The sequence below is a fragment of the Podarcis melisellensis genome (assembly GCF_964234715.1).
Source record: "Podarcis melisellensis genome assembly, chromosome: 7".
In the NCBI taxonomy this organism is placed as follows: domain Eukaryota; kingdom Metazoa; phylum Chordata; class Lepidosauria; order Squamata; family Lacertidae; genus Podarcis; species Podarcis melisellensis.
In genome coordinates, this window is record NC_138539.1 from 51898464 (window position 1) to 51926117 (window position 27654).

At 39.1% G+C, this 27654-nt stretch overlaps 1 protein-coding gene across 1 annotated transcript; it reads right to left on the reverse strand.

The window, feature by feature from the left end:
- Positions 1-3474: 3474 nt before the first annotated feature.
- TMX3 (thioredoxin related transmembrane protein 3) lies at positions 3475-27455 on the reverse strand. The gene is made up of 16 exons (XM_081919342.1): positions 27289-27455; positions 26157-26211; positions 23638-23677; positions 22721-22844; positions 22319-22364; positions 21901-21981; positions 20371-20470; positions 19362-19439; positions 17025-17091; positions 15836-15934; positions 15027-15084; positions 13687-13740; positions 11616-11672; positions 9600-9729; positions 9198-9266; positions 3475-6804 (listed from the first exon to the last, which is right to left on the reverse strand). Exons 1-16 carry the CDS (start codon positions 27341-27343, stop codon positions 6538-6540), a joined length of 1380 nt encoding a protein of 459 aa, XP_081775468.1. The 5' UTR covers positions 27344-27455; the 3' UTR covers positions 3475-6537.
- Between the last annotated feature and the right edge of the window lie 199 nt (positions 27456-27654).

A 27654-nucleotide genomic window follows, 5' to 3' on the forward strand; every position in this document is an offset into this window, starting at 1 on the left:
GAATATATATGCCCCATGTTCTAATTAACAATCTTATAATTATTCATCGAACAATTGCATGCATGTATGATCAACAGTAGTGGCAAAATAATAAGTTGGTGTGTGCAGTACTTTAATCACAGAAATTAACATTTGGCTAGAGGGAAAGTAGTAATTTGCTTGAATATGTTTATCACTGAAGGTCAAGACAAAATTATTCAGTTGTTGCTTATCTGCCTTCATGTGCATTGAATGGAGGTGTTAATGAATTCTTTGTTAACTGAAGCACAAATTCCTAAAGCCAAATCTCTAGTTTCTCTGTAAATACAGGCTTTTTACATGTAGGAAACTGAACATTGACAGCCCCCAAGCTAACGCACACACAGAGCACTAAGGATCAAAAGAAAACTCTTACATGGGTAGCATACATATATTGAGAAGCTTCATCTGATAAGCTGAAACAACCTTGAATAATTCCATTTCCTTTACAGTCATTCAGACTAAATAAAGATCCTTGGGCCAAATGGTAAATCTTGCATACTAAGCAGCCTGACATTTCTTAAAGAAACAGCATTTCCGTCAAATAAATCCTTGTAATAGCAGGTGGGTTGTTGGCAGGATGATGTGTTTGCTTGTTTTAAAAAAGAAAAAAAATATATACATATTCTAAACCATCTTTGCATATTACCTGTACCTTGAACTTGACCTAATACTAGGAAATAAAAAAAATTCTCTGCAGTTTGTAATTTCCAACAGAAACATGAAACAAAATGCTAGCCCAACTGGACACGAAATAAATTATTAATTCTCATGCAGTGACTAATATAAAACACAAACAAAATTCCTTGCAGGGAACCTGGGTGACTTTCCTCAGGCACCAAGCTTAGGGTGGTCTGGGGTCCATTTGCTTATTGCGTACTGTCTATGCAACTACTCCACCAAACAGTACCAACTACATAACTATGCAACTTTTAGAAGACATCTGAAGACAGCCCTGTATCGGGAAGTTTTTAAAGTTTTGGTGTTTTAATATGTGCAGGTATAAATATCATCATCATCATACGATGATACGATACGATACGATTTATTGTCATTGTCCCATACAGAACAAAATTTAGAGCCTTACCAATGCTGTCCTGCAGTACTGCATTCCTTCAACAGTATATTTATTTTATTGGTTAGCGCTTTATCCTCTTGGCATTGGGAGTGCCAGCTCTAGCCAGTTCACTTATCCCAATAATGAGAGGGCTAAGAGAGAGAAAAATCCTTCCTTTTCCTTATACAGTAGTCTCAATGGTTTTCCCGGTGTGAATAGCAGGCACTGCCTGTTTATCCCTCAAGCTATCTATTTGCATCTACTTTCTTTGCTGCAGTTGATATATTGATCATGACATTTATATTCCCACTTTCCTCCAAGGACCTCAAGGTGGGGTGCATGGTTCTCCTTTTCCACATTTCATCCTCACAGCCACCACGTGAGGTATTTCTAGGCTGAAAGATAGTGATTGGCCCAAGGTCGCCCAGTGAGTTTTGTGGCTGCCACAAATATTCTGCCAGTCTCTTCTGATTGGCCTTTAGACAGTACACCTCTACTATGAATTTACACAAGAGGCAATGTTTGAGCAGCTACTACAGCATTAATACGAATTTCCTGAGATAATTGATGAGTATTCACCTTTGACAGGGTACTGGATCTGCACAAAAGGTACACACTTAGATCAACCCCCGTATTCCTTTTAATCAAAAGAGCAGAACCTCTCCCAAATGTTTTTAAACAAAGAAGTCACCTACTTAAAATAACTGTACCAGTAGAAAATGTCTTCTGAAACGTGGTCATTAAAGGCCATATTTGCAACCATGTAGCAAAATAAAAATAAAAATCAGTCCCACTGGGTAAATGTGTGCAAAGAAATATTCTCAGTACTCCATCAGCTAAGGATTGATAGTTCTTGCCTAAAAACACAGTCACACACCCATTTCTTCTTCTTGCGAGATCTGGTATATTGGCCAAAAATGGTCTTTCCTTATGGAATAGAAGCTGAAATGCCTTTCATCCTGTGCAGTTCAGAGGTCAACAAAGCAGAGACACCGTGGAATAGTAGGTGGGCCAAAGGAGAATCTATGCTTTCCCAAGACCCACAAGCAGTAAAATTTGGACCAAATTGATTATATTCTTCCCAGCACTTGAGAATCCCTATCATAAAGAGGCAAGTCAGACCACAGGGATATAGCCTACTACCTTGTTTACAAGAATAGAGGTCTCAGACAAACAACCAAATGTCTTATACTTAAATGCACCCGCATATCAGAAGATCTGACAAGTTTTGTGCCAATAGGTTTGCTTTTTCCAGCTGCGGATGACAGATGATTATGACCTATTGAAAGGGAGCACTGTGCTTCTGCTTTATACATCAGAGGTAACAAATACAAAACACCCTTCTGTTTAGTAGCACTGACAGCATCCCTCTTGATGATCCTTTACAAAACATGCACTACTGTAAGGAAAAAACATTTCCCCACAACATAGTGGATTTATAAGGCATTTCATTATTGTATATTGCCTTCTTCCCTGGTTATGTTTTTTTAAGAAACTATGGAAAACACAGTTCATGATTGAATATTATATCATTGTGTATACAGGGCACATTAAATTCACACAAGGTGAGTATTTTTCAAGGCAATTCTTTCATGCTGTAAGCCTGACTGATGCCAACATGTTCCTCTGAAGACATGCCAATTGTGTGTTTATGGCCGTTTATCCCGCCTCGGGATGAGAAAACATGAAAATTTCAGCTTTTCCATTTCTTATTATTCTAATCTTAAATTCAGTTTTTCATTTCCATATGAGTTCCCGATCATTATTATTTTAAAAACCCTCATGAAAACCTTGGTGCAATTTTTTGTATGCAATTTTGCCCAACAGATACATTTTTTCAAAGCAAATCTATGTAGCATTTCTACCAATATATGCATTAAATGGACACCTTATGCTAGTACGTTGGAGGCACTTTCCCCTCCAGTTTTACGTATACACCAATGTGGTTTGAGCTAGTCACAACTGACCAACAACCATGAAAAAGGAGAATTCCTTACTAGGGGTTATTAGATCTAAGATTAAATTCCCAATATTATAGTACCTTTACACAAACATATGGTATTACTATACTTGGAATACAGTGGTATCTCGGGTTACATACGCTTCAGGTTACAGACTCCTCTAACCCAGAGATAGTACCTCGGGTTAAGAACTTTGCTTCAGGATGAGAACAGAAATTGTGCTCTGGCAGAGCGGCGGCAGCAGGAGGCCCCATTAGCTAAAGTGGTGCTTCAGGTTAAAAACAGTTTCAGGTTAAGAACGGACCTCTGGAACGAATTAAGTACTTAACCCGAGGTACCACTGTACTGTGTGCATTTCTGGTTTCTGCCTCTCGAAAAGGGCACTGAAGAAGTGTAAAATGATTAAGGGGCTGAAGAAACTCCCCTATAAAGACCACGTGTATTTGGGGTTCTTTTATTTAGGAAAAATTCAAGTAAGGGGAAGGAAACACAGTATAAAGTTGTATAAAAGTATGCCATAGTGTGGTGAAAGTGGATAGAGAGGTTGCCACATATACTAGAACCTGGATCATCCAATAATGCTAAATCCCGTACACACACATACAAAATTCTTCACATGGCTAAAATATGAAATTCATTATCACAATATGGTTCCCAGCTTAGAGGGCTTTTAAAGAGCAATAGACAAATTCATGGAAGATAAGGCTATTACAATGGCTACCAGTTATGATGGCTCATTATTACCTTTAATAGCAGTTGCAGTGGGCCTTAGAATGCCAATTGTTGGAGAACAACAGTGGGAAAAGGCTGTGGCCAATGTCATCTTGTGGGTTTCAAAAGTCATGTGGGAAAGAGAATGCTGGTTTCTTCTATATCTCCTCTATTATATATGTCAAACTATGTGCAAATAGAGCACCAAGGAGTGAAAAGCAGTACTTTTAAATGTTTTATTATTGTAAAAAAAACCACACACACACAACCCCCCCCCCCACATTTACAGCTGATAAATTCAACAAAGTAAAATAAAATTGGAGCGCTTCCATTCAAGTTAAAATAGACACCTGACTGTGTGGAGCTCTTTACATGATCAAAAAAAATAAAATAGTCATTTTGTTTTATACCGCAAGTTATTCATTCCCAACATAAAAGGGGGAATGCTCAGTTAAATCTACTTTAACTGCAATGTTATGAAGCTGAAATGAAATGGCAGTACACTTGAGTTCAGTAAACGCCAGGGAATTTGACATTCCATATGCTGCATGGCAAACATACAGCTATTTTAACTGCCACTGTCCAAACCATTCTAACTCTGCTTAACATCCTATAAATTGGTATAAATGCTAGGATTTTGTTGTTGTTGAAAGCATGCTCTCAAGATTCAGCACTAGAAAAACTACTATATAGCATGTAGCTGTTATTTGTATCTAAAAGAAAGCTATAAGAACACAAAAATTAATAAGTCGTCTGAAATAGTAGATGAATTCAGATTTCTTGTGCTGACATTCACTACTTCTGTAAACAACATATAACACCAACAAAATAGAAATGCTATCCTGGTACAGTCTAAAAACTCTTCTGTCCGTCCTAAAACTCCAGCTCATTTTATACTTTTGACGCTTAAAGCATAGGGGAGTTTTGCAGCACTGGACAAAACCTTGATTATGTGAAAAACCAAATGTGCATGACATGACAAGAGTTGAACCTTGCCTCAAACAAAATACCATTTATAACTTCTATCAGTGTTCAGAACCAACACAACCTGGTTTAAATTTAAACAAAAGCCAGAACAAATTTTCTTTATAAAGCCAAACTATCACAGGTAGAATATTTGTGGTAAGTATAAATTAAATCTCAGCAATTTATTCTTTGGGCAAAGAACAACTGTCAGTGAAAGTGCTAAACACTTTTCCATTTCTCATCTCTTCCTATTTTGAAAAGCAACATTCATTTTTATCAAGGAGAACCCTACTTTAAAAACCCATACATTTTCAAAACAGCTGTGTTATTATCAGCTTAATTTCCTTCTAAATAACAAAACTATGTAAATTGAATTTGTTTGCTTGGAATGTTTTAGAAAGCCGATTAGCTTTAAAGTACTACAGGATTTCCCTATCTTCATGAGGATAAAAAATTCTACCTTCTAGTCTTAATTCCTTAAATTTTTTTTTATCCAAGCTTAAAATTTCTTTTTTAAGAATGTACATATGTAGCCATACATATTACACCAAACTGCTTTACCAAGACTCACAAGCTGGGAAGCTTTTATTTTTCAGTTTTCCAACTGGATGTGACACAGCCGTAGTTCTGAAAATGAGCAGCATAGGTTGGGTTGCTATGGTAATCACCATGGTATCAATACTCCAAATACCATCTTATAGCTTATCCCTTGAGATCTTAACTCTGGAGAGAGCTTAGTTGCTTTCAATGTCAAGGGACAGTATTAGAGATGACTTATGTGATTTAACAGTTAATGAAAATGTATTGCACCGACAAATACCCCCTTTTCTATAAGTGTTAACAGTCCTTCAGATAATTAAATTGCTCTGTCCAATCAACATGTAGTTGAGATGTCAAATGCCGGTATCACTGATAACAAGCCAATAAAATATTTGTTTATGTGTTTGTCACTTGCAGAAGTCACAGTTGTTGCAAGATTTAACCCACCTTTAAAAATATTTTGGCATATTAAAGAAACACTTGTCATTAATCATGCAGCAGACACACAGAAAAAAATATTCCACTAATTTTGTCATGAGCAAATGAAACCTTCAGTTTTGTCAAGATTAGGGGAAATCTCATCTAAAAGCAAGGTTTTTTCCCTTTTAAGTTAAATACAGAAGTGATTTCTTAATAATGAACCATATTGGACCAATATAATGCAATAGCAAATGGACCTAGTAAGCAAATACTACTTTGAAGAATATTAAAATTGCATAAAAAACAACTAAAGAGAGACTGCAATACCTGTGTTTAGCACTGCCATGAGACTTCTGTAACAGATTATCTAAAATTTACATCTTTTTATAAAAAAACAAACAAAAATGGAATAAAATGAAGTACATATTGTTTTTCAAAGCAATACTAACTATTTTAAAAAGCATTTATGTAATGTCCCAAAGGTATGTTTCCCCGTTTACAAATTTCACTCTAGGCTGAGAACATTCCTGCAGTCCTTTTTAAATGTTTTATTTACTTTGGCCACATAGTTAAAATAATTGTTAACCAGTTCTCAGTAGCTAGAAAATAAAGAAGAAAACTTCAGTGTGCATCACTGTAAAATAGCTCATATATACATCCCTTAATTTGAATTCTTTTCAGCAGGATAAAGATAGTAAAGGACTCTGAAACCCAGACTTCCACTCATTCTTCTTCATGGCCAAGCAATTGGAACACATGCATGTAAAACAAAAAGTTCATCATCTCTGAAGGTCACAGGTAAATAGATGAATTCAATAAATAAGTCTATATTTTGAAATTCTACATTTTTTTTAATTAAGCAATTTAGTCTTTTTTCTTTTCAAATATAGTTTTCTGTTCTTGCTCGCCACCTGGAAATTCTAGACGGTTCTCACTGTTTTCTTCCTCTTGTTCTTCCTCAGTGCCTTCATCAGTCAGTTCCCGCCCTGTACTTTCCTTCTTAGATGCTTCCACTTCATCTGATCTTCCATCAGAGTCAGCCATACAAATTCCGTAACACATGATGCTGATGACACCCAGTGGTAGACCAAAGAGAAAGCAGCCCAGAAGGGGGGAACTCTTGAAAACAGACTGTTGAGAAATGGTTAGCTCTTAGTGACAATTCGACAACATCTGACAAATATATCACTGCATAATATATCACTGCACAGACAAATATATCACTGCACAGAATACGGTCCATCAGATATATGGAGTGTTATCCTGAGCTGCAGGTACACATGGTTTTGGGGACATATGTACACATGGTTTTGGGGAAGGGGGTTTGTAAAGAGTAAGTCAGAGGGAAATAAAATGCAGAAAAACATTTACGTACTTAGCAGTTCCTGGAAGCATCAGGCAAGTGGAGATCGCTCACCTAAAGATGTTATTTTAAAGGGAGTTTATGAACCGATGAAGTTGGCGGTTGTGAAAATCTTGAAGGTCGGCATTCGGTATATCAAGTGGATAAGAAGCAGCAAATGTTACTAAAGCTACAGTGCTAAAACACTTACCTGGGGTTAAGTCTCATTGAACTCAATGGGACTTAAGCTTTTGCACAGACGTGGATAGGAGCGTGCATTTAGTAGGACTTGTCTTTCATTTAAAAGCTTCTGATATTTACAGTGTGTTAAGCTGATGTACTCTCCCCGCAAACATCTTTGATTCATCAAGTTAAGACCAAATTAACTCCATTATAATTAAAAAATTGTCCAGTAGCACCTTAGAGACCAACTAAGATTGTTCTGGGTATAAGCTTTCATGTGCATGCACACTTCGTCAGACCAACACAGCTACCTACCTGAAGCCATTATAATTGTTATTCTATTTTAGGGCAATTCCACAAACTAAGTTTTGTGTACATCTATGCAGTCTTTGCCCCCAAAACAGATTTTATGTCTTTATGGAAATATGTGCACAGACCTATAAGTAACTTATTGTTCTTGTGTTGGCTGTTTGTGTTTCTGGCAGGCCAACAACAACATTCAGGTTTCCAGATGTGCTGCGAGTACAGAGAGGAGGTAGCTGAACCAGTTGACAAGTGAGTTTTAAGGGTTCTTGAAGCATCTGCTAAAGATCTGAATAAATGCTGCTTCTTTTAGCAGTAGTTGTCACATGGATTACCAGTAGTACATATTGTATATCTCTACAAGTTGGATCCTCCTAACCGAGGGTCCATGTTGCGCACAGCCCCAGGACTCCCCCCAACCGGCAAGGAGGAGGGGCTTTGCCCCACTGCAGCCAGTGGTGCCACGATCTTGCCACTGGCTTTTAGCCAATCAGCGTGGTGGCCTGATTGGGAGTAGAGTATTTAAACAGAAGCACGTCGTGGGGACATCCTCTTGCTTTACGCTGCCGAACACTCACCACCCCTTATTAGGTCGGGGTCAGACCTTGCTTTGGGCTCCTGTTTTGGAACAGGGGCCGGGTAGGAATTTTTTCCAATGTGGCAGATTGGCAGCGGCTGCTGTGTTTTTGCCTACCTCTTAGAATCGTCACAACTTTGTAAGGTTTGGTGGTTAGGCATTGGTTTAGGGGAATGTGGGGAGGGGAGGTGTGGCCATCACCTGCCCCTCCATTTGATAGGGTATTCTGTTAAAGGAATCCAGGGGCTTGGATCTCGGCTGAAGCCTGGGGAGGAGCTAGGGCCATGCCAGGACCCCCGGGAACCCCAGAGGTGAGCACCAGTCAATAGCCATTGTTGGAGCTCCCTCTGCTGGTACTTTATGCTTTGCAGGCTACCTGCTGGGTGGCAGGAGCCAGTTATAATCATTAGATACCAATGCCTAAGCCAATACCAGTCACACTTGTGTACTCAATAAAGTTGTAGCCTAAATTTGCCCATTAATCTTTAAACTAAGTTCTGTCTCCTTTGTGTCTTTATTTCCATGGGAGTGGGTTTCGGGGCTTGATACGCAACGCCTGCAGCTGCTGGGAATAGCTATCACTGTCTTGGAAACTCATGGCAGCAGTCAACACAAGGATTATTGCTTGACTCCATGGAGAGCACTTTAAAGAGGGAAGCTGATTTTCAAAGGGTTTCTGTGATCCATCTCTCCGTCTAAGCTAGGGTTGGCATATTCAAAAAGTGAAAATCTGGACAGAAAAGTTATTGAGCTTTTTTTAGCCAAAGTTCATGAGCTTTTTAAAGTTTTGCCAGAAATCTAAAAATAAATGTTTAAAAAGTGAAGTTTTTGAGCTATTTTTAAGGGAAATTGCCAAAAGCAACACTGCTGATATGGGTTGCCAAATGTCTGGATTCCTGATGCCAAGATGTGTGTTTCAAAAGGCAGATATATTGCAACAAACTTCTTTAAAATACAGAACCCAGCACCCAAAATCATGTGATCAAATTAGATACAGGTATTGATGTTAGGATGGGTAACCTGAGGACCTTAATATTCTGGATGTTTGGCAGGTACTGTCCCTATTTTATATCTGATATACGTTTAGACATTATCTAACAGAGATGGGACATTACTTACTCCTACAGTAGACTTGGCATCATAAATTATTCTCTTGATCCGTTGAAGAATTCCATCTCCACCATGTGCCTAAAATTTCAAAGGAAAAAACAGGCATTAGCACTAGTCAATTATATTTCAGCTTGAATCCACCTTTCTTCACCATGAAGTCTGATATATAATATTTTTCCATTGAAGGGGAAAATCATTTTCTTGTGACATTCCTGGGGTCCCTTGCAAGGACCTGTCCCCAGGCTGTCTCTAATGTTAGTTCTTTCCAGCGACTCTTGTTTTTCAAGGAACATTGGTACTGCATATTCAAATCAGAAAACAGAAATGAAGTAAGATAGCCAACAAACTGTTAGGTCTTTGAGCAGTTCAAGAATTGGTTAAAGAGATTTTGAATAAAAGAAAAAGGCTTACTTCTGCAGTGCCTTCCAGGATCTCATTAATGAACTGAACCATATCTTCAGTACTCTCAATAGTTTTATGAGGTAGGAAATACTGTTGATTGGATGTGTTCAATACAACTATAGTGGGAATTTTCAGATCACTGAAACAGTAAAATCAAACAAGTCAGGAACTAAAAAAAGAAAAAGGCTATCAGTTATCAGCATTCAATTTATTAATAGAGCACCTAAGAACTATAAAAGCTTCTTGGCAACTTGGCTCTGCAACTATCCTATCTATAGTATCTGAACAAGTGATTCAACTCATTTTTTGCAGGAAGACCAAATGAGGTGGTGGTAGTGGAGTATTTGCCACATTCCTAGGACAATGAAAAATCATACAAGGTTCAGCTTTAACCATCTTGCTTCTGACAAAGGTTTCATAGTCCACTATCCCAATCCTTAACAATGAGGGGGGACAGCAGATACAAGTAGTGAATCTAGACAAGACTACACTAAAGGTAAAGGTACCCCTAATCATTAGGTCCAGTTGCGGACGACTCTGGAGTTGTGGCGCTCATCTCGCTCTATAGACCGAGGGAGCCAGTGTTAGTCTGCAGACAGCTTCCGGGTCATGTGGCCAGCATGACTAAGCCGCTTCTGGCGAACTAGAGCAGCACACAGAAACGCCATTTACCTTCCCGCCGGAAGGTACCTATTTATCTACTTGCACTTTGACGTGCTTTCGAAGACTATACTAGTAGCCAGCAAGTCATGGTATCTAGAGCAGAATGAAGACAACCTTGATAGACAGAAATCTGATTCCCCTAGACTGCCACTGTAGCTAGCTACTAACTTCTACAACATGCCCAAAAGTACCATTTGCTATAGTCTCCAGCAGCATGTCTTTTGCCAACTATATCTACAGGCTACATTTGGAATAATATTGTAATTTGTCAAGTGGACCAAGCCAAGGGAGCTAAGCATGGTTTCTCATTATCTACAGCAGTCATATCCAACTCCCAAGAGACTGCGATCTACTCCCACTATAAAAAAACTGGCAGTGATCTACCCATTGAATTGACCAAAGTTGTTGAGTTTTTTGGGGGGAGCCTTCAGCACAGTTGTTGAGCTTTCGACCGGTTGGACATGCCTGATATGCAGGAATGGCCTCATTTCTACTGGGAAACATAGGTATCAGACAGATGTAATCTTCGAAGCCTTAAGCTTTGGTGTAATTTGAGCCTCTATTCAGGAACAATAAGGGTTATTTCTCTGCTGAAACAATGAAACACAACCCGGAGCTGCCCTTCTGAATCCTCTCAAAGAGAGATTTGAGAGCTTTATACGCCTCTTCTAGGCCACAAAAGCTCAGCAACAATAGCTGAAATTCAAAATCTATCAAGCATGTAAAACAAAGTCGTAAGTTCCTAATATGTTTTTCTCCTTAATGGTGTGTAATCATTTCACAGTATATATAAGCCTCAATCAGTGTGTGTGTGTGTGTGTGTGTGTTTCATGTTCAGCTCCCATTTATGTGCTTTTTCTCTCTCCATTTACTATCCCATCCTGCCATCTAGTGGAAAAAGTTATATACAAACTTTAAATATCTAGGTTTTATATATAATGAAAGTGTTCTCTTTAAAAGTAAAATGGTTTTATTGCATATTGAAGGGCCATATCCAAGTGCTATTTATTTTAAACACAAATGCAAACACACACAAAACAGTACAAATCATAAAATTAGGACAAGTGTGTAACTTTGGCACAGACAATTCATATGATAAATTTCCAGGGTTCACAGTGATTCCATGAAGGGAACATGCTGAATCCATTCTTGTGACGGCAATCACTGGGCAGAGTATCTCCTCCTACACTGTGCAAAACCAATGCATGTACTGATCAACTTTCACACATCTACCAAGTTTATATGCTCTCTTTCTACAGATATTTGTAACCTGCTTACAGCAAACACAAGAATAGAGTTTCAAAATATAAACCTTGCTACACAAATGATATTAACAGCATGAAATCTCAAAAACATACTTACTCCATTAGTAAACTATTCATGTATTCATTACCATCCATATGGCCAAACTGGAAGCTCCTGTGAAGAGTCAAAATGCAAATTGTTAATTAAACCTAACTTTAAAAAAATGACAGCAAGTTGTATCCATCTATATTTGGAGAACTTGGAGGCAAACTTGGAGGTTCCTCATTTGGAGGCAGCAGTTTGAATCGAAACTGCTTCTGCCAAACAGATTTGCTGCAACTGCTGATCAGCAGTTACAGCAAGCTCCTTTGAATCCCTGCTCCCAGAGCCAATCAGCTGACCGGCAGGGAAAGTGTGTCTTTAAAGGAAGTTACTGTTACCACACTGATCAGTGGTAACAGCTACTTCACCTGAACTCTGTCAGGTGTTAAATCCCCTTTTGTTATTAGGGCGCTCTCATCAACCCATGGGGAGTGGGGGAATTAGGGATCCTGATTTAAGGGATGTGTGACTTAGCATGAAACCCACAACAAAAAGTTATTTTGTATTATCACTCCAAACATGCTTATTACTTTTCAAAGTTCTAGCGATACTCTCCTCTTAATATAGATCACACCAATTAATCACATTTTATACTTTCCTGCACTTTTATTTCCACTATATTTTCTTGGCTAAGTGGAAAGTGTGGACAATAAACAGTTCTAAAGCAGTATCTAATCCATTCATTTTAGTTACAAACCACCCTTTAGTACAACTCTTCCAAAGCAGTGTACAAGAGGTCAGGTGCTCTACTTCTATGAATTATCCACTGCTAGAATCTTGTGTGTGGTAGTTACTTCAAATTATAAAAAATGGACTAATTTCAGCAACTGTATTTGTGAGGAGGACTTGCTAACACAGGGTTATATCCAGTGCTGCAGCTCTGCTCACACAACACACTTTCTTCCTCCTCTCCTATGTGTGCAGATTTTGTGAATACACAGGGGGGAGAGAGGAAATGGAAGTCTCAATGTGCAAGCAGAACTCTGCTAACAGAGCATTGGATGCAACCCATAGCTAGGCAAAAGCATGGAACTGTGTGCATATTTTGTTTAAACAGTTGGATCTTATGTCCTTGTGAGTTATTGGAGCCTAAGAAACTAAACAGGCCAAACAATGCTACTAGTAGTGGCCAGGAATGTGCGAGGGCACTCCAGTGTCTACTAGCACAACCCCTTGCCCCTCCCCACAACAAGAACAAAATTAAAAATTAGCAACTGAATATGGAGTACATAAAATTAATTCTGCACATTTCCTTTTTCTTGGTAAAGAATTTAACTGTCCTAGTAAATGTTGAATGCACTGTCTTAGATAAAAAGGTGAGAGTTGTTTAGATTGCTTCTGCATTCCCCTAAACCACTCTCACGCTTCATCATTTGCGCACAAGTAATTTACAACCTCCAGAAGAGCTGCCCTTAGTTGAACAAAACCCATGGGTAGCAACATTGTTGTACAGCTTTGCTATCTCCTGTACCTTGGTCCCTTTGGACCAGGAAACTATTCTCAGAAAAGTAGTGCCAGGATAAACATCTAGCTACAGCCATTAGGGATCTGGCAGTCTGTTCATGTATCTGAAAGCTTTAAAAAGGCAAAAGTATCTTGCTTTGCATGAGCTAATATTTGTATTTTCAATTGATGTCAATATGGTAAACCGATCTGCACACATATTAGAGATCTAATAAAACGAAAGAGCTTTTCCATCTCAATATTACTTATTTCTCATTACAGTTATTTGTGAATGTATACTTTTTCAGTGAAGAACCTAGTTTCTATTCTATCTTGACATCAGAAGGTGCTCCGCCAGAGAGCAAATGTGTGACATACATGTGTTAGGGTATTTTAAAAGTCTTTTTTTTAAGAAAATGCAGCACACACACATTTTCAAAACATATGCAATCCCTAAAGCTTAGTTTCTTCTACTTTTCTCCTAAATGTGGGCAATTTGTGTATATAGTCTTAAGATTACCTAGCTATTATGAATGGATTTGTTAACTGTCACGGTCAAAACTACTAGAATTTGCAGTATTTATTCAACCCACTTAAAACACGATGAGAAACAATTAACAAGTGATTAAATATATGCATGTACCTATGAAAATGGTCTCTATAATTTTTGGCAACATCCTGCATAATAGACTTCAACCTGTAAAAAGAAACATTTCACAGTATTTCCACAAATATAAACAGAATCTATTCAGCAATAGTATTGTACAGCATTACTGTACATTCAGCAATGAAACACATTGGGCCATGGAGATAAGAAGAGAGTACCTAAGCATAAAGCCTGTTTATGAAGGCCAAGGTACGGTAATGGTCATTACATCTAGACTGCTCCATGGCTCCCAATTTACAAGAAATCCAGATTCTACTCAGTTTTGTGCCACTACATACTATACGAGTACCGTCATACCTTGGTTGTTGAATGCCTTGGTACTTGTCTGTTTTGGCTTCCAAACGCCACAGTTTGCAAACGTTCTTTGGAAGCCGAACATCTGACGTGGCTTCCGCAGCTCCCGATTGAGTGCAGGAAGCTCCTGCAGCCAATCAGAAGCCGTGCCTTGGTTTTCAAACATTTTCGGAAGTCGAATGGACTTCCGGAACGGATTCCATTTGACAACCAAGGTATGACTGTATCTGTCTGTGCCCTTCAATACAGAAGCTTCATATGTATGACATACAGCTCAATCCTATCTGATTAAAAGGGTGATAAAAGAACAGCTGAACGAATGGACAATAATGGCAAGTGAAATGATGTCAGCTAGAGACTGAAGCGACAATGGATGGAGCAGTGGAGATGCATCTTGGACATAGCTTGTAACGGGATAGAAAACCAGGTTTTTTTAAAAATGAGATTGTATTAAATTAAATTAATTCGGTTTAATTTGTAATAATTTGAAAAATCAATTAAAAATTGGCGGAAAAAAAGAAAAGGGAAACCTGATCCCATGAATGGTGAGTTCAGCGGGAATTAATTCCTAGTACAGTGGTACATCGGGTTACATACGCTTCAGGTTACAGACTCCGCTAACCCAGAAATAGTGCTTCAGGTTAAGAACTTTGCTTCAGGATGAGAACAGAAATCATGCTCTGGCAGCGCAGCGGCAGCAGGAGGCCCCATTAACTAAAGTGGTGCTTCAGGTTAAGAACAGTTTCAGGTTAAGTACAGACCTCAGGAACAAATTAAATACTTAACCTGAGGTACCACTGTAACTGTACATAGGACCATACCCTTTCCCCTTTATTAATAATATCTGAATAAACCTATGGCTTGTTTTTGATGTGCAGCTTCCTTTTATATTAGTTTTTAAACAACGTAGTCCAACAACAGACAAGTTAGGGATTGGAGGAGGGTTCATGCAGCATGATGTTCAAGAGGTGTCACTTTCTAAATAGTTTGTTATGTTTTGTCACGTATACACACCAACATACCTAATATGTTCAACAGAAGTGTTTTTATCATCAATAATTGCAATAGCCACAAGTTTTCCTAAAAAGCAAAATACATAGAACTAAATTTAGGATATGTCTACAGAAAGATGCTTCTTATTTAAGTAACCTCCCATCCCCAAAGAAAACAGAACAGCTATCTTGTAACCATTATTTTATATATATATAAAAAAGCATTGCCATATGCTCCAGAAATGGGAAATGCTATTGAAAATAAAACACTACTCATCCTCAACCACAAAGCACTTTCTCAAATGGAAAGGTCTTATAGATACACAAGCTACAACATACCTTGATGGAAGGCATGGAGCAGAATAGAGTATTTAAGCTGGAAACTCCATCACTACTATTAAACTTTCTTCTGAAGTTATTCTTTGTGTGTCCTACACAATGCCTATCACCTATAATAATTCATTGTTCAAGTAGGTTATTGTTACAGGAGAACTGTCCCATTTCAAAATATGTGGGGGATTACAAGACTGAAATTTGCTGCCCACGGAAAGTTATCATGTCTGGGAGAGGAGATCTAGCCTAGATTTAGCTTTCCATAGGAAGGGAGTTTTGAAGAGTGCTGATTACTAGCATTAGAAGTGGTGTGAATGTTTGGCAGGATCATTCAAGCAGGATCTGAAGAAGGGACATGCATCAGTGGAAAATCCATAATCCATAAAATCCTGTGATGTTTCCCAGGCATAGTAGAACATAAAGCAGCTTTTTTAAATTGCAGCTGACTTTACATACAAAAGTGTTAATGTAGCGTACAATTAATTTCTGAAGGAAGGTCATCTTACCTGTGTCTCCAAGTTCATACAGAGTAAATCCATCAACATTAAGATACCCCTGAAATCTCTCCTTGCTTATCCAGGATGACAAATCACCATCTTCATATTCTTTAAAAAGGATGGGGGGGGGGGGACAGTGAAAGAAAAAATAAAATGCTCATGCCTTCTTCTAACACTATCATATATACCAGGCATGTCCAACTCCCAAGAGACTGTGATCTACTCCCAGTATAAAAAAACTGGCAGTGATCTACCCATTGTCATTGGAGGGAGGGAGGAGCGTGTGTGGGGTGGGTGGATTGACCAGAGTTGTTGAGCGTTTTTTAGGAAGGAAGTGCCCAGAGTTGTTGAGTGTTTCAGAGGGAGGATTGCACAGAGTTTTTTTAGCTTTCCCCCCATAACTTTTTGTACACAATAAGGATCCCGCGATCTACGAGGATCAGCCGGGGATCTACCGGTAGATCACGATCTACTGGTTGGACATACTAAGAGCATACTGTTTCTCCAAGTGTCAGTCTACTGTTTGGACTCAAAATTGCTCAGAGTGGAACTCAAAAATGGATTATTCTGTAGGCGAAAGGCAATTTTAGCCAATTGTCCCACTCACTCAATGGCAGCCCCCTTTATAATCTGCTGCAGAGGATTGAGGTACTCTTCAGAGCAGGTGGTGCAGCTAAGTGACAACCACCCAACTAGCCGTCTCCCTCTTCTGTCACTGTGAGTTTCAGTAAGCAGAGATGCAAGCAGACTTTGGGGAACTTCAAATTTTGTAGAACTACCAGACCAACAATAACTTCAGGTAAAAATATTAATGGGAAGGGACCCCCAGAACAGCTATAGAATCCCAAGTCAACTGGAAAAGAAAACCTGTGGGAGGGAATTAAAATATACACCAGGCCTAGCAAAACACCATGTGCACAACTGAAGCTTACAGAGTGCCTGTTTATAATTAATAAATACGAGGAACAACCTACTTTGAAGCACTTGACAGAGATGCCAGTCACAGTTTGAGCCGGCATGGCACTGCTTTTACATCTCTAAATTATCAAAGACTGTGCACAATCAACACACATTTTGATATTTTTGAGAAGTATGTAACAGCATCTAGACTGAGACGTATTAGGGCTAGAATCCTTAAAATGCAGGGGGAGGAATCCATTACCTGTTACTGACATATTACTCTTGATCTATAACTTACCATCATACACAAAATAAGTTCCATCTTTGAAAACTATAACAGCTGGCATCTCAGGGAGTGTCACATACTGAAAGATAAAAAAGATAAAGCAAACACTTTAATGGCACAAAGAAACTTTCAGGATACATTTATATTTTCCAATTTTTTATTGATTCTACTTTTCAGTTATAGACCATGAAGTGGCTTATAAATATTCATAAAACACAAAGTCACTGAATAAAAACAAACAGTGTGAAGGTGTAAAAAAGAAAGAAAAGAAAAGCACCATGGCGTCTCCTGCCTAGAGATGCCTACATCACCCCCCTCTTTAATGTCTCTCTTTAAACAGGTGAAGATTTTAATTTTAAATTAGCATTGGCTTGTCAAGCTGACGTCACATCAAAATATATTAAGATGACCTGTAAATTAAAAAGTTACATCTGTTGGTTTCTTTGTCTGGTTTATGGGTTCTATTTGGTTTCTCATTCTGTTATTTGGGCTCATTATATTTTTCATTTGTATTGCTGTTAGCTGCCTTGGGTGCTATATGCAGAAAGGCAGGATATAAATTGTAAGTAATACATAAAATTAAGAGTAAGCATCACAACCTAATACACTGACCATGCACCTCTGATGCAGATATTCTTCCCAATCTCTTTCCCCAGTTGGATGACATAAAAGATAGGCAACATTTTTGAAGGAGAAAACTGACAATACCAAAAAATAAACTGTTTGCATAAATGTTCTATTAAGAGAGGAGGTTGGATATGAGGAAATTTTATTTTTCTACAGTGGTACCTCTGGTTACGCACTTAATTTGTTCCGGAGCTCTGTTCTTAACCTGAAACTGTTCTTAACCTGAAGCATCACTTTAGCTAATTATCTCTACATAATTTAAAATTCTATTGTCTCTATTTTTTGCAGTTTCAAACCCTGAGGATAGTAAAAAAATTAGCACAAAGTGGGACAAACTGCAAGCCAGCAGAGACAATAGATGATGCCTTGTGTACATGAAAATAGCCTCATTGCTTTTTGTGCACCAAGCCCTAAAGGTATACTAGTGACTCACTCTCTCTCTCTCTCTCTCTCTCTCTCACACACACACACACACACACACACACACACATGAAATAATGCAGCTATGCTGTCAAAGAATAAAAATGCAAGGAATTGTCTTTTGAACGTTACCTTGAACCTCACCACCACCACTGTGGTCATCTTCATGAGAGGATCTAACTCTTATAATACATCTGCCACCCAAAACAATGACAACACAATGGGGGAAATCACATTTAAAAAAATCTTGTATAGTATTAAAGTGGGCTGGTAAAGTATTTACATATCCTCCCTAAATATAACTAGTGTAGGGTGCATCTTTTAAACTTCTTTTTGCATCAGAATGCAAACTAGTATCAGAGAGATCTAACTATCTTAAGTGCACTACAGCATAGATTTGTGAAGGAGCAACACTAACTGTAAAGGAACATTGGGTCTCTCTCTCTCTATATATATACATATACACACACAGAGAGAGAGAGAATGATGCAAAATATTATTGAGAAGACTTAGGACCAGTTTCCACTAACCAGGTGTTCTAGCGAACGTCACTGCAAAGGCTTTCACTAGAGCAATGAGGCTTTCGCCCCTACACTCCTGATCCCACAAATGCACTTGGTGTGTCAGGAGAACCCACAGAACAGCATGCAGGAGGAGGAGAAGGGAGACTGTTCTGTCTGGCAAGACATGATGTTAAATTCCAGCCTTATCATTGCAATCTCCAATAATTTAAGTAAACGTTACTATCCTATCCTCTACAAATCACTTTCATCACCCATGGTCTCCCATTAAGTGATTGAAGCTGTTCTGTTTCCATTTTCCCTTGTCAAGTAGCAACAAGAACATGACAGAATTATACTCCCAACAGCTCCATGTCTACCTTGCACACAAAGAAAAATCAGAACCGGAATCAGCCCCATCCCCCTTTCCAAAGACCTCAAGGAAAGACAGATCTAAACAGAATATGTGCAACCAAACTGTGTGCCCAATAAGAGTCTCTTCTTAAATTTAGATGGTGCTGATTCCACAGCCAATGGAGCTGAAATTTAACAGTGCTTTGCCTTACCAGCTATGGCTACTTCACAAAGCCGTAACTGGACATATTGCATTGTCACACCTAAATGGCTCATTTCCGATTGCGGAGAAAGACTTCAAATGACAACTCTTACTTGCATTCATGTAAAGCATACCAAAACAAAACAAAACAAAACAAAACATGTAAACACCCCACCACCACCACCTCAAACATTTTTAACGGTAATCTACCAGTGTTTATTGACATACATTCTTTAATAAATTTACCTCAGGTAGTATCTCTTCTGAGGCAGAAAAAAAGTAGGTATAAACAATTAGTTCGGAAGCAACTTCTATGTATTTTTCCTGTGGAAATACAAATAGACATTTTAAAACAGTTTCTCAATCTTCATAATAAACATAGCAAAACAAAAATACAATGTTGCTTATTTCACTGCTAAATGCTGGTTCCTCATTCACCAAAGCAGGGGCAAGGAACCTTTTTGGGTTGAGAGCTGCATGCTGGTGTTGGGGCCTGAAGTCATAGAGGAACAGCCTTTCCTTTCTCTCACCCATCCTTGCTTCCCAGGAGGCTACCGGAGAAGGGACAGATCACTCTTAGCATATGGCTACTGATCACTTGCAGAGGAAATTTTTAAATTTCTCCTCTCTCCATTTATTCTAGCTTCCCCTTCCTTTCCCCTTATGTTTCTCTTCCTCTCTGCTCCCCCCAGTCTCCACAAAACTAATCTGAAAGCAACATCAAGACCTTAGGCTTCAAGTTCCCGACCCTGGCCTTAAGTACTTGTGACTGTGTCTCAACATAGTCATGCTATGTCAATGTGTTTGTCTACTGCCAGCTGATCCTCATGATGTCATGCATCAGCAGTAGCACTCTTATTCGTCCATTCCCTCCCACACCATTCCTCCAATTTGCAGGGTAAGTTATGGTATGAAATCCCAGAGGCATAATCCACAGGCCCATTTTTGTACTTCCAGGAGATCAACAACTCAGTTTCTAGGAATCTTCTTCTTCAAGGGAATAACACTGATTTCTCTCATCATAGCATCATTAAATCCAACTCTACAATTCTATGAATCTAAATATATCTACCTCACTGCACTAAATATATTTATTTATTTGTTTTCCCAAAGCTGCAACTTTAAGTACCCTTGCAGATTTGGCGAAATTACTTAGGGTTGAGATGCCAGCTACCAGAACAATCTTAGGAAGCATGCATTAAAACGTAATACTCTTTTGGAATCAGCAAACAATAATTTAAATGAAGTTTCAAACCTTCAGTGGAGATTCTCCACCAATGTAAAGAAAAAATACACGATGCCTCTTTTGCACATGTTCAAACATCTGCTGGCTAGGGAGGGGTCGAATAATAGGCCTGAAGAATAAAATAAAGAAAACAGATAAATGGGAGCAAGAAAAGCAGCTTCCAATTGCTGTCTCTGAGTACTGTACTGATAATTTTAAATACCTTTAAATCTAAGACCAATGAGAACTCAATACAGGAGTGCTGAATCACACCATTTTGTCTTCTCTTGTAAATATTTCAACACTTACACATATTTCTAGATGTGGACATTGGGCTGGGGGGTAGGGAATCAACTACAATGTGCTAACCTCATGTGCTGGCATTATCCACCAAAAACCTTTATTTTCATTTTTTTAAAGGATGCACTTTAAGTATCAGATGACAACACTAAGAAATTATCTAAGTGTTTAGAAACTGAGGAGAACACAAGAAAATCATTAGTGAACATTTGCCTTGACCAAGCAAAATAAAGACTTGTTTTTTTAAAATGGGGGAAGGGAAATCCTGCTAGCATCTAGCATCTAATAATTATTAGGAAATGTTACATCATCCTATCCTAGCTTTCCAGTTCAGCAACTGTGTTCTATAGTTGCATCATTACTGGAGTCAATATAGAAACATTTTAAAGACTTAATTAAGAACTGTAGTGTAATTTCATCATGTTGTTAGATGTATTTTCTCCCAGTGTTTCCTACTATGATAGCTATGTTTTTCAAGATGTTGTAAGACTTCTAGGAATTGATCACAGGCATTTGTTAAAGAAATAGCTGCTAAAGTCCAAATAGTTCCATGCAGACATCACAATAAGGTGAAATAAGGTGGCTAAATTTTATCTTAACGTCTTGTGACAACTATAGGTTACTACCGACTAAGGCACAGAAGAGATGTCTGGAAAAAGTGTTGTTATTAACTGACAGTTAATCAACAACTGTGGCTTAATTTTTCTATCTCACGAATTTTCTGGAACAACAACAAAGATCTCCCCCCTCCTTCTGACAGAATAAGAAGGAACTGACCTTGGAATGACAAGCACATATATTAATAACTTATTAAACAAGCGGCTTTGGGTGACAAATCTTTTCATGTAATCATACTGCCTGTCAAGACCAGGATATTCATGGGCTGAGCTATGTGAACAGTTTGTAAGACTGAAATCTAAAGGCTTTGTAAAGAAAACTAAAGGACGGTTTAGAGAGGCATGGGGGTGGTGGAATATGATACCTGCAACAGATCCAAGGGCTCATGCATGCATGCTAGATTAAACACATTACTTGGATGGATTTTAGAAGTCACTTCACAGAATCACTCTTTCTATATACATATATTTATGTATTATGAAATAGAATTATGAGCTACCTCAGCATACTGTAATCAATTGTCTTATGACATTAAGCCACTTTGCTTGTATAGTGTACCATGGGCTAAGTCACCCACATTCAACTGTTGCCACATACTCTCCACTCCACATGCCATACAAAACTGACGCTATAAATACTCACCCTGCTACTCTGTTTGCAAACTCAACAATATCATCTTTGGTCCTGGGTCCTCTATAGTTGTATGCCAAATCACCCTTTAACCTACGTAAAATAATAGTCAACATCTTGGATGAATATTTCAAGTGCTGCAATACTTTTAGCACATACAGTTAACTGGAAAAAGTTCAACCCAGGGCTCACATTTTATGAACACACAGTAGCAATGTATTTCAATAGCCTTACTGCAGTGGGAGGGCCAGCTAAGCAGCGATGATGTTCCTCACAACATCAGTTAGCTTTTAGGTGAATCAGGAGTGGTGAACAAAGAAGAAACTTAAATAATGGTCCAATACATCGGAATGGAACACTTTGCACAAGAGACACTAATGCACACACAAAGCACTAAAGTTTTAATATACAAGACAAAAATTCTACTTACAGTTTAATTGTTGGATAGCCTCGAACTCCAAATTCAGAGGCAATGCCTACAAACAAACAGTAGTATAACCAAGCATTTAAAAGGGCATTTTTAATTAATACAATTACAATATTCAAAAATGTATTACTGGCATTTCTTGTAGTGGCAAACAAACAACAGCAGAAATTTTTATAACATACAAACTGTTGCATATATAATCCTATTTCTATAGGAACAGGCTGTCAGATGATGTGCATCCTTCCATGAAAGAATAAAGGCCAAGAGGCCATGCCAATTTCCCCACTGAGCTTTGTACCAACACTGAATTTGCTTATATGTGTTTGGTTAACTTACTGGCCTTCATGTTACTTTCAAAGAGTATAAATTCTAACACAGATCAGAAGACCTTACTAAAGCACTTACTAGAATAAGAAGTTGCATCCATCTTCCCAACTTTGACTGGTGAACCAGTGCTTCCCATCTCTTTACCAACTTCATTCCACACCGGTTCCAATTTCTTGCAATGGCCACACCATGGTGCATAAAACTGAGAACACACACACACAAAAATAAGCATAGCCAGTGAAGTCTTTGGAGAAACTATTAAACAAGTACTTGTATATGAAACCACCCATGGGGACAGATGGAAACTACCACATTTCTCAAATGCGCACAAAATTTGTTTATTTAGCAGTACATTTTGAGTTTGCTCATCATTACACTTCTACAACAAAATGAATTCGTCCAGTATCTGCTTGGATAGTAGAGTATCAATTCAGTTACAGGGCATTTATTCTGAAAATTAAAAACTCAACAAAAATTATACTAATTGAAAAAATAAATAAAAGCGAACAAAAAATTCATGTATCTATGTCTTTAAAATGCTGCATATTAACAGTGCTGTCCAGGTAATACTTCAATGTGCAGTAGTGTAGCATATTGTTCACTACTATTTTTTATATATGATACAACACACATGCAAAGCGAAATTGTATGCAATCAACTTGAATCAAAGCAATTTTTGGGTTATCATATCATTACAAAGAGTTTATCTGCCCATCAACATAATTAACATTTGTACTCCAGATTTTTCAACAATGGAACCTTTTTTATTAGGGCCACACAGCAACGAGTACCTACATTAAACCCTCATGTATTATAAGAATCCACTCCTGATAAGTATAATTCATTGTATTGTATTTATAACTTATTCTTTTCTTCCGTGGAAATTAAAATAAGCATGAATGTAGAAGCTTTTTTTAAACAGAGATAACATTTGTTTTTGAATAGTTTTGTGGTGTGGGGTTTGTTTTGTTTTGCTTTTTTGCTGTTATACTCACATCTACAAGCCAAATGTCATCTTTACGGTTCTCTTTAAACCTAAGAAAGAAGCATAACTGATTAAATATGCTTGACAAGTATTTTGCATTTTATTAAAATAATACAAAAGCAAGAGAAGAGCTTGTTTTTACTACTGAAGACTCTTTTATACCTTACTGTTAACAGAATATAAATCATTCCCATCCTTCATGATAACCATTATTGTGTGGACTAGCAATAGATCACAAATATCGACAACCACACTAAAAATGTTTTTACCTATGCACTTAAGCAATACAAGAAAATATGCTTATTATTATTAGTAATAGTAGCAACCACCACCAAAATTAATAGGTCTTAAATAATTTGTAAGAGGCTTAAAAAGCTAAAATGGGTTAACATGTTCCAGGGGTATGATACTTCTGAGCATGCGATTAAGGTCAACTAATTATTTGCCAACACAAATTACAGATTAGTTATCTGATATCTATAAAGGTAAACAACAGCTACATCACTATTTTGTTGGCATAGTCTATATATACAGCTCACAACATTTACTTTGTCTATTCTGTTACTTTACAGTCCATTTCTTACATTTCTAAAGTGTTTTAATATGTAATAGTGCAGCATGCAATCTGCAAGATATATGCAATATAAATCAAACTTAAAATTACAACTGTAAGAACAAGTTATTTTTTTTAACCAGTCAAATGTATTTCAGTTGGGTCTTCATTACTGTAAGAGCAAACAAATACAAAATGATGCAGCAAAAAAAAAAAAAGCTAATCCTGTTCTAGGCTGCATGAACAGAAGTATGGTGTCAAGATCAAGGGAAGTAATAGTACCACTCTATTCTGCCTTAGTCAGACGACACTTTGAATACTGTGTCCAGTTCTGGGCACCACAATTTAAGAAGGATGTTAACAAGCTGGAACATGTGCAGAGGAGGGCAACCAAGATGATCAAGGGTCTGGAAGGTAAGCTTTATGAGTGCTTGAAGGAGCTGGGTATGTTTAGCCTGGAAAAGAGGAGACTGAGAGGAGATATGCTAGCCATGAAGGGCTGTCACATGAAGGAGGGAGCATGCTTGATTTCTCCTGCTCTGGATGGAAGGACCAATGGCTTCAAGTCGCAAGAAAGGAGATTCCGACTAAACATTTAGAAAAAAATTCTGACAGTAAGAGCTGTTCAGCAGTGGAACAGACTCCCACGAGAGGTGGACTCTCCTTCCTTGGAGGTTTTTAAACAGAGGTTAGATGGCCATCTGTCATGGATGCTTTAGCTGAGATTCCTGAATTGCAGGGAGTTGGACTAGATGACCCTTTGGGTCCCTTTCAACTCTAAGATTCTATGATTCTATATTTAAATTACAGACAAACTAGGCAAGATAAGGAGACTAGTATCCTGTGTGCCCACACCCACACTCACCCCCTTGTAAAAGCAGTTGCAAGCAACAAATACTATAACATGCAGTATTTGGGGTGGCAATTTTTAAAGGGAAAATGGAAAAAAAGAAAAGCTATATATAAATTCTATTCCCCTGCTTCACAGCCCTGATCTGAAATGCTTATGTGTTTTGGGGGGTGGGGATGGCGGCTATTGGTTTGTGTTTGTTTTTTTTGATTATTTGGTATTCTCATTTTTTATTTTTATGTTGTGAACTGCCCTGTGATCTTCAGATGAAGGGCAGTATACAAATTTAATAATTAATAATAATAATAATAGAGGGAACATGGCTATTTAGATGCCTGTAACTCAAAACCAGACAGAGAAACAGTTTTGATGAAGCCAGTATCTGAGCCCAGACTGTTCTGCAAGTCTGAAAGTTGGGTCAGCAGCTTAACTAAGTGTCTAAGAGATGAGATATTTCTGATGAGCTTTATTGGCACCAAGCAGCTGGTGGAGGTAAGTTGCTGAAAGGGCAATACCAACCCAATTTGACATTCACATTGTGTGCACTTTTCTGACAGTTTGTTGCTGTGTCACCGGAGATTGCAACATGCTTCACAGCTCCTAGCAAAGTGTTGTTTTTTTTAAAAAATAGTGGATGCAGGGCTAACTCACTCTAGAGGCAAGGCGAGGAAACAGCATTGGGTGGCAGGATCCACAAGGGCAGTCAGGTGCCAGAAAGCATTCTTGCATCTGATTTGTGTTTAGTTTTCTCCTCTTAAATATCAGCAATGTGGGCAAGAAATTATGTATGGAATCCCACACCAAACAAGTGAATTTCTGCTTGCACAAAGGGACTTTGCCTCCCTGCTCCTCTCTGTAGCTCACCCCCACTACAACCCCATTTCTTTTTGAAGACATTATAGGTTCTTATTTTTCTTTTGTGTTTCCTACCACAGAGAAGGTCCATGTGTGCATGACAAGGTGACTGACCTTTATGCATTTGGACTCTGCAACATACTCATGTGTAAGAAGAGCATGCTGCATGAAGTGACCTGCCAATGAATACCAGAAAAAACATCTACATGTGATATATGGATTCAAATAATGTCTAAAGTCATCATCTACAATAAAAACACTGCATACTTACGAGTCGTCTAAGTCTTCCACGAAAGATGCATCAACTACCAAAATAAATGCCGCAACTACCAAAAAAGAGAGAGTTTATCTTGGTCTCACATATGCATACTAATGTCTGTTCATATCTTGTCTATCCCACCTCCACAACACCCCTACAATTAGCTTCCACCTAAGTCTCACTTCTCTCCAGTTCTAATGGACCCCAAACCATGTTCCACCTGTTTTAATGTTTCAGGATATTTGATGATCACTTGACCATTGCCCTCTCTCCCTGGGAAGCTCTACCTGCTCACTCACTGTCTCTTTGAGAAGCCAAGAGTAAAGGCACAAATAGGATGCATATAGGCAAGAACAACTCTGCTTGCTTCTTCACCCCCCCCCCTTCTCTCTGAGTGGCAAAGTACTGCTAACTCTTCCCCCTCTTGCACATCTTCCCCTTCCTCTTTACAGTGAAGAAATAAAGCCAGAGTCCTCAATGCTATGTCACCTCTGGCCAAGAAACAAAAGACAGCAAGCAAGAGGAGGCCTTGCTGGATCAGCTGTTGCCATTCCCACCCCACCTGCTCTTTATGGGCAGGCCTGCTGGCTCCATCCTCCTTGCCATCAAACCCAGAGAGAGGAAGATTTAAAAAAAAAAAACACAGGCGGGCAGAGCCACAGCTGCCTCTTGCCTTCACCTACTGTACTTCCCACAAAAACCGAGATGGGGAAGAAGCTGGAGAGAGTGGCAGCTGCCCATTGTCACACCCCCCACTTGATTCTATGGCCAAGCAGGCAGCAGGTGCCATGTGCCGCCTGCCCCTCTGTGGGTCCCAATGGGTGGGCCGTCGTTTCCTCAGACTCCTCTCTTGGCCCAGACCTTTGCCAAAACTGCAGCAGGTGGCCACCACGGGGTCCCCCAAAACGCGCCCCGCCCCCGACATTTGCGCCTCTGAACGGCCTCGCCTTCCCCTTCACGCAGCAGCAGCCCACCCTCGCAGCCATTTCCCTTCCCAGGCAGGCAGGGGAAGCCTCGGCCCTTAAGCAACCCCTTGCCCCCCCTTCCATTCATACCCACCCGCCCCCTGGCCGCCCCCAGAGCAGCTTCCGACCCTCTTCCGCTCCCGCCATATACTTCCCACTCCCTCCTCCGTGGCGACTACCTGCCGCCCACACGAGTGGGCTCCTCCGCCGCTCTCTTCTCCTCCCTTCTGCCATACTGACAGGAGCTGGTGGACCCAAGCGAAGCGGCGGCCGGAAGGGGAAGCGGAGCCACAACCCCGCCGCCCGGCCCCACGGAGCATGCGCCCGGCGGCTCCGGCTCCAGCGGTTGCCTCCGCTGTTTGGAAGCGGGAGGGGCGGTTGCTAAGCGACGCTCCACCATCTCCGGCTTCGGGGCTTCTGGTTGCCGGCAAGGCCTTGGCGCGCCTTAGAGGAGGAGGGGGGGGGGCGAGGGAGACTCATCGAAACATTACAAAAGCCTAATCCGTTCGAAAAACTTTAAGCGCCTTGGGGCGGTGAAAGTGTTT